The following is a 5,662-nucleotide window of genomic DNA, read 5'->3' as shown; positions in this document are numbered from 1 at the left end:
ACAAAACAATAGCTTTTCTATGAAGATTTTTCAGATAAAGACAATAAATTTTTTGGGCAAGATATTATATATATATAATCTGTGGCAAAAATAGGCACAAAATATAGAGCCAATTCTGTCTGATCAACTCACAGCACATGCAAATGTAACTTCTAAAAGACTGTGATCCAAGGTAGCAAGTATAGAACTATATATCTAGTAAGTGAGACCAGTTACATATGAATGGAACTCACTGCTAAATAAAAATGTAGGTTCCCTTATTTTCTAAAAAAAAATGTTAAGAATTTCAAGATAGTGACCACAAAGCACTAAACCAAGCATAGGACCCTTCTGAGAGCAGTGTCCTGTGGGACTGCACAGCACATAAGCCCACAAAGCTTGCTGTGTAATAAAAGAAATGTTAAAAAAATTCAGTTTGACTTGAGAAAGACTATGTAAACAAGACTTCCAAATGATAAAACTTAAAGAAAAATTGCTTGTCAAGAACTTCATCAAAATTGTGGATTTCTAGTCAACTCATAGGTAAAACTAAGCTTGTCACAACTTGAAAAGATGGAGATGATATAGCTGCAGTTTCTAGAACTAAAGAGCTTCAGTTGGAATACTAGCTTCATAATTATTGCAATAAATGGGGCTATTAACCTGTCTTTTGAAACTTTGTTTTCTTATGGTAAAAGAGAAATTATTTGAATACTTCTTCCACAGGATGTTTTTGAGAATTTAATAAGCAAATGCATCTAAAGAACTCAGAACAATAACTTTATTGAGCACAAAATACATATTATTTATCTGCTTTACACTTGTAATTTATAAAATAATGAATGGTTAATGTGATGAATATGTAATAAATCATAGAATTTGGAGGGAAATGGATGGCATTAGAGCAGATTATGCTAAGTGAAGCTAGCCAATCCCTTAAAAACAAATGCCAAATGTCTTCTTTGATATAAGGAGAGTTACTAAGAACAGAGTAGGGAAGAAGAGCATGAGAAGAAGATTAACATTAAACAGGGATGAGAGGTGGGAGGGAAAGGGAGAGAGAAGGGAAATTGCATGTAAATGGAAGGAGACCCTCAGGGGTATACAAAATTACATACAAGAGGAAGTGAGGGGAAAGGAGGGAAAATATAAGGGGGAGAAATGAATTACAGTAGAGGGGATAGAGAAAGAAGAGGGGAGGGGAGGGGGGAGGGGGGATAGCGGAGGATGGGAAAGGCAGCAGAATACAACAGACTCCAGAATGGCAATATGTAAATCAATGTGCAACTGATGTGATTCTGCAATCTGTATATGGGGTAAAAATGGGAGTTCATATCCCACTTGAATCAAAGTGTGAATTATGATATATCAAAAACTATGTAATGTTTTGAACAACCTACAATAAAAATCAATTAAAAAAAAAAAAGAAACAATAATAAAAACTCAATAAAAAGATGGACAAAGTACATGGCAGGGAAAACAGTAGAATCTTTGGATAAATGGAAGATCAAACATAGATTTATACTTTGGATAATTCAGAGAGGTGCCTGGGTTTTTAACCTAAAAGATGTCATAAATAGGAAAGAATTCACATTGAAAAGACCAGGATTTATTCCCCATGAGACAAATACACTTTTTGGAAAAAGGAAAAAGAATTTAGTGTTCTCACCAACAGTGAAGAGTCAGATTTAGGAAGAGCAAAATCAAATCACCTCTTTCCATTCCTCTTTCTCTGCTATCCATAAAACCACAATAATAATTGAGTAGAATATTATATGTAATCACTTTTCTGTACCAAACAAATGGGCACAACTGCCAACAGTTCCTTAATTTTTATTGCTAATTTCTTTCCAATGTATGAACCAGAATATTTTCTAGGGAAGTTACCAAGATAAGAAAAAAATGCATACTTTTTCTGAGAAAATGAAAGGAACTTCATGAAAACATATTAGGCCCTTAAGACCTGTGCTGTGCCTGGTTCTGAAACTAAGAAATATTCCTAAGGAAAGAAAATAGAAAGATTGAAAAAAATATATACAATTCCCCAAGGCTGCTCCCTCAAATTGTTGGTATGGAGCGGTCTCCTGTTTATTAGAACATTCCTGCTCATCACCAGGGGACATGCTCTCTCAGGACATTTATGTCTAGAGAGCTGTGTTTCATTAAAGTACCAGCAGAATTTCTGAAAGACAGAGAGAGAGAGAGAGAGAGAGAGAGAGAGAGAGAGAGAGAGAGAGAGAGAGATTTCTGAAGGTGAAGAGCTTATCCCAAAATCACAATATGAACTATCATTTCAAATATTTTTCAACTTTTATAATTGCTGGGAATATAAACCTGAAAAACTTTCTTAGCTGTGCTTCTGAACATTAAACCAGGTAAGAGAATGAAACAGAATACAAACTTGTTTTGACTGATGTGCTTGCTATAACTAAAACCCAGTGCTCAGTACATAGAACTGGTTTCCTCCTTTCTTAAAATTTCTTTAACCTATAAAGCTTAGAATCCCAGTACTCTCTTGCAGGTTTTCCCATGTTTGTTAATTTTGTTTACTCTAGTCATAAAATTATTTTCTTCTCCCATCAATGATTTTTGAAACCTTCAATGAAACCCTTTTGTAGGAAGCACCCAAATGTCAGCAGCTCTGTTAAACTTCCCTATAGTTCTTATAATCCTCTCAATGCCTCCCATTTCTACATTTCCCATGAATGTTTGCTTCTTTCCTTCTATTACTCAAGAGCTAATCCACTAAATCTTTAAATGAAAAGAACAAAGAGAAAGTTATTTCACACAATTTGGCTACTTTTGCTCATGTATCTCAAGGAGACAGATAACTGCAGGTACTTCGCAAATAATGGAGAAAATAACCATTCAAATAGTTTTCTGCCTTTAAGTAAACTGTGCAATTTTGGTCAGATATTAAAACCTTCTTACAATTAGCTTAGTTGCAATTCCTCAGAGTTTACATGCAGTGAAAAAATAAAGACTATTTTTTCAATTCTTCAAATTCACTGAAAAAAAGGTTGCCCTTGTTTAGGAGAAAATGGGACTTTAGGAGAAAATAGGATTTAGGAGAAAATAGAAAATAGGACTTTAGGAGAAAATAAGACAGAAATTCAAGGGGATTGAAGTCATGGACATTTTGAGAAGAGGACAGTATTGCTAAAAGAAAGGATGAATTCTTGACTCCATCAAAGGAACAATTTTTCTTATACAGAGATTCAAGAACCTAGGAAAGGATTTTTTAAAAGTCTCAAGGCAACCAAAGAATAGAAGTATTATAATGCCAAATTTGTTATGAAATAAGTAATTTGGGATTGTATTTTGAAAATATTTAATGGCTCAGATAATAGGAAAATACTAAACCTATCAGCAGATGTATTAGTGATACAGCTTCATGTATGTGGTCATATTTCCTATTCCAATAGGGTTCCTTGATGTTTCCAAAGATGAGGGTCAGAAAGAGATCTCAGAGAGGATGTCTCTAACCCTGATTACACTCAGATGAATAAGTGCAACTATAATTTGTTAAACAGCTTTCCTTCTTTAAATAAGAAAAGTCTTTAAAGTCTTTATGGTTATAATGAGTTAATCTTTATCTATTTTTCTCAAGTTCACATCCTCCAGGTGTATTCTGACTACTCCAGAGATATCAGCCTGGTGAAATATTTTAAAAATTGCTCCTTGTTAGTGATACTTAGAAGATGAAAGGAGAGTTGAATCAGAATGTAGATTAGATGTTCACAGCCAGAGAAGATGGTAGACTAAAAACCTGTCTTGAATCCCTAAGAAAAAAACAAAATCAATGACTAATGTAATAAGTTTAAAAACTGGTTGTGCCACAGTTCAAATGAATATTCACCTTTAATATTTGATAGTCTGATGGCCAAAAACTACACAATCTAAGGCAGTTGTTATGTAAAACAACTAATTTTTGTCTTGGCAAGAAAATCCTGGGCTAGAAAGACTGATTCTCATTAGAGATAGACTTCCATAAATTACTCTGTTTTTTCTTTTTCTTTTAAGTGATGCTGAATCAAACTTTAGTCACTGAATTTCTTCTTCTGGGATTGACAGACATTCAAGAATTGAAGCCTTTTCTTTTTGTTGTTCTCCTCACCATCTACCTTGTGAATGTGGCTGGGAATGGAGCCATCCTGATGATTGTCATCTCTGATCCCAGACTCCACTCACCTATGTATTTCTTCCTGGAAAACATGTCATGTCTAGATATCTGCTACTCCACCGTAACACTGCCAAAGATGCTAGAGAACTTCTTCTCTACACACAAAGCAATATCTTTCATGGGATGCATAAGCCAACTTAATTTCTTCCACTTCCTGGGTAGCACAGAGTCCCTGTTGCTGGCAGTGATGGCATTTGACCGCTTTGTGGCTATCTGCAAACCACTTCATTACACTGTCATCATGAATCCCCAGCTCTGCACCCAAATGGCCATCACCATCTGGGCCATTAAATTTTTCCATGCCCTGCTGCACTCCATAATGACATCTCACTTGAATTTCTGTGGTCCCAACCACATCCATCACTTCTTCTGTGATGTTAAGCCATTGCTGGAGTTGGACTGTGGGAACACTGAGCTCAACCAGAGGCTGCTCAACACTGTCACGGAGACCCTTGCCATAGGCCCCTTCTTTCTGACCCTTCTCTCCTATTTCTACATTATCACCTACCTCTTCCTCAAGACCCAGTCCTGCAGCATGCTTCATAGAGCACTGTCCACCTGTGCCTCTCACTTCACGGTGTTTATTCTTTTCTATGCTCCTGTTATCTTTACCTACATTCGCCCTACCTCAGGGAGCTCCATGGACATGGACTGGCTCATTGCCATCATGTACACTGTAGTCACTCCTGCACTAAATCCATTGATCTGTACTTTGAGGAACAAGGAAGTGAAGGGTGCCTTGAATAGGGCAATCAGAAGGAGGTTCTGACTTGAAGAAATCTAGTGGCCTCTTCTGAAATATACATAACCAACCAGGCAATAAGGAAGTTGAAATGTGAAAATATATTGTTTCTCAAATTATTTAAAATATGTATAACCGGATATGTTAAAATATGTATAACTGGATAAGAGAAAATATGGTCTAATTGTATTTTAAAATGCATTCCAGCTAGCATAGGGGAGATTTAAACAAATAGGATATTAGTCATATAATCTTAATGCTGAATATTTGATGGGATATCTGTTGATAAAATTAATTTGGTACATTTTCACATATGTCTTGTATGAAATCAAATAAACAAATATGCCTATGTTATCCATGCACTGAGTAGATGGGTATGTTTTTTCAGTATGTTTAGTTGTAGGGTCCCTCCAGGTTAACACATCAAAATGTGATGAATAAAATTATAATACTTTTATATATTAAAGATTTTAATATAAGACCAGGTTTCCATTATTGGAAAAGTGAACAATAAGAGACATATGATTTTAGGAAAATTTTTAGGAAGTATGCCCTAATTTCTTTTTCTTCAAACAGAAAGGATAAATAAGCAATTAAATAAATGACATTGTAATCAACTAATTAACAAAAATAAAATAACTGGGAGTTAATCTGAAGAGTTCTAGAGTCTCTTTCCCCACAGATGCTTTAGAAATCATCTGGTAAAATTGATAATTATTATTAGAAAATGTTACTAAAATTGAAGCCAGATTGAAAAA

General features: G+C 34.9%; 1 protein-coding gene across 1 annotated transcript; it reads left to right on the top strand.

The window, feature by feature from the left end:
• The first annotated feature begins 4,004 nt into the window (after positions 1–4,004).
• LOC143400841 (olfactory receptor 12D1-like) lies at positions 4,005–4,931 on the top strand. Its single transcript, XM_076857823.1, has one exon. It carries the CDS (start codon positions 4,005–4,007, stop codon positions 4,929–4,931), a length of 927 nt encoding a protein of 308 aa, XP_076713938.1.
• Positions 4,932–5,662: the final 731 nt, after the last annotated feature.

The sequence above is a fragment of the Callospermophilus lateralis genome, chromosome 6 (assembly GCF_048772815.1).
Source record: "Callospermophilus lateralis isolate mCalLat2 chromosome 6, mCalLat2.hap1, whole genome shotgun sequence".
Classification (NCBI taxonomy): domain Eukaryota; kingdom Metazoa; phylum Chordata; class Mammalia; order Rodentia; family Sciuridae; genus Callospermophilus; species Callospermophilus lateralis.
The sequence above is the reverse complement of the archived record's forward strand: the minus strand, read 5'-3'. Positions and strand labels throughout refer to the sequence as shown.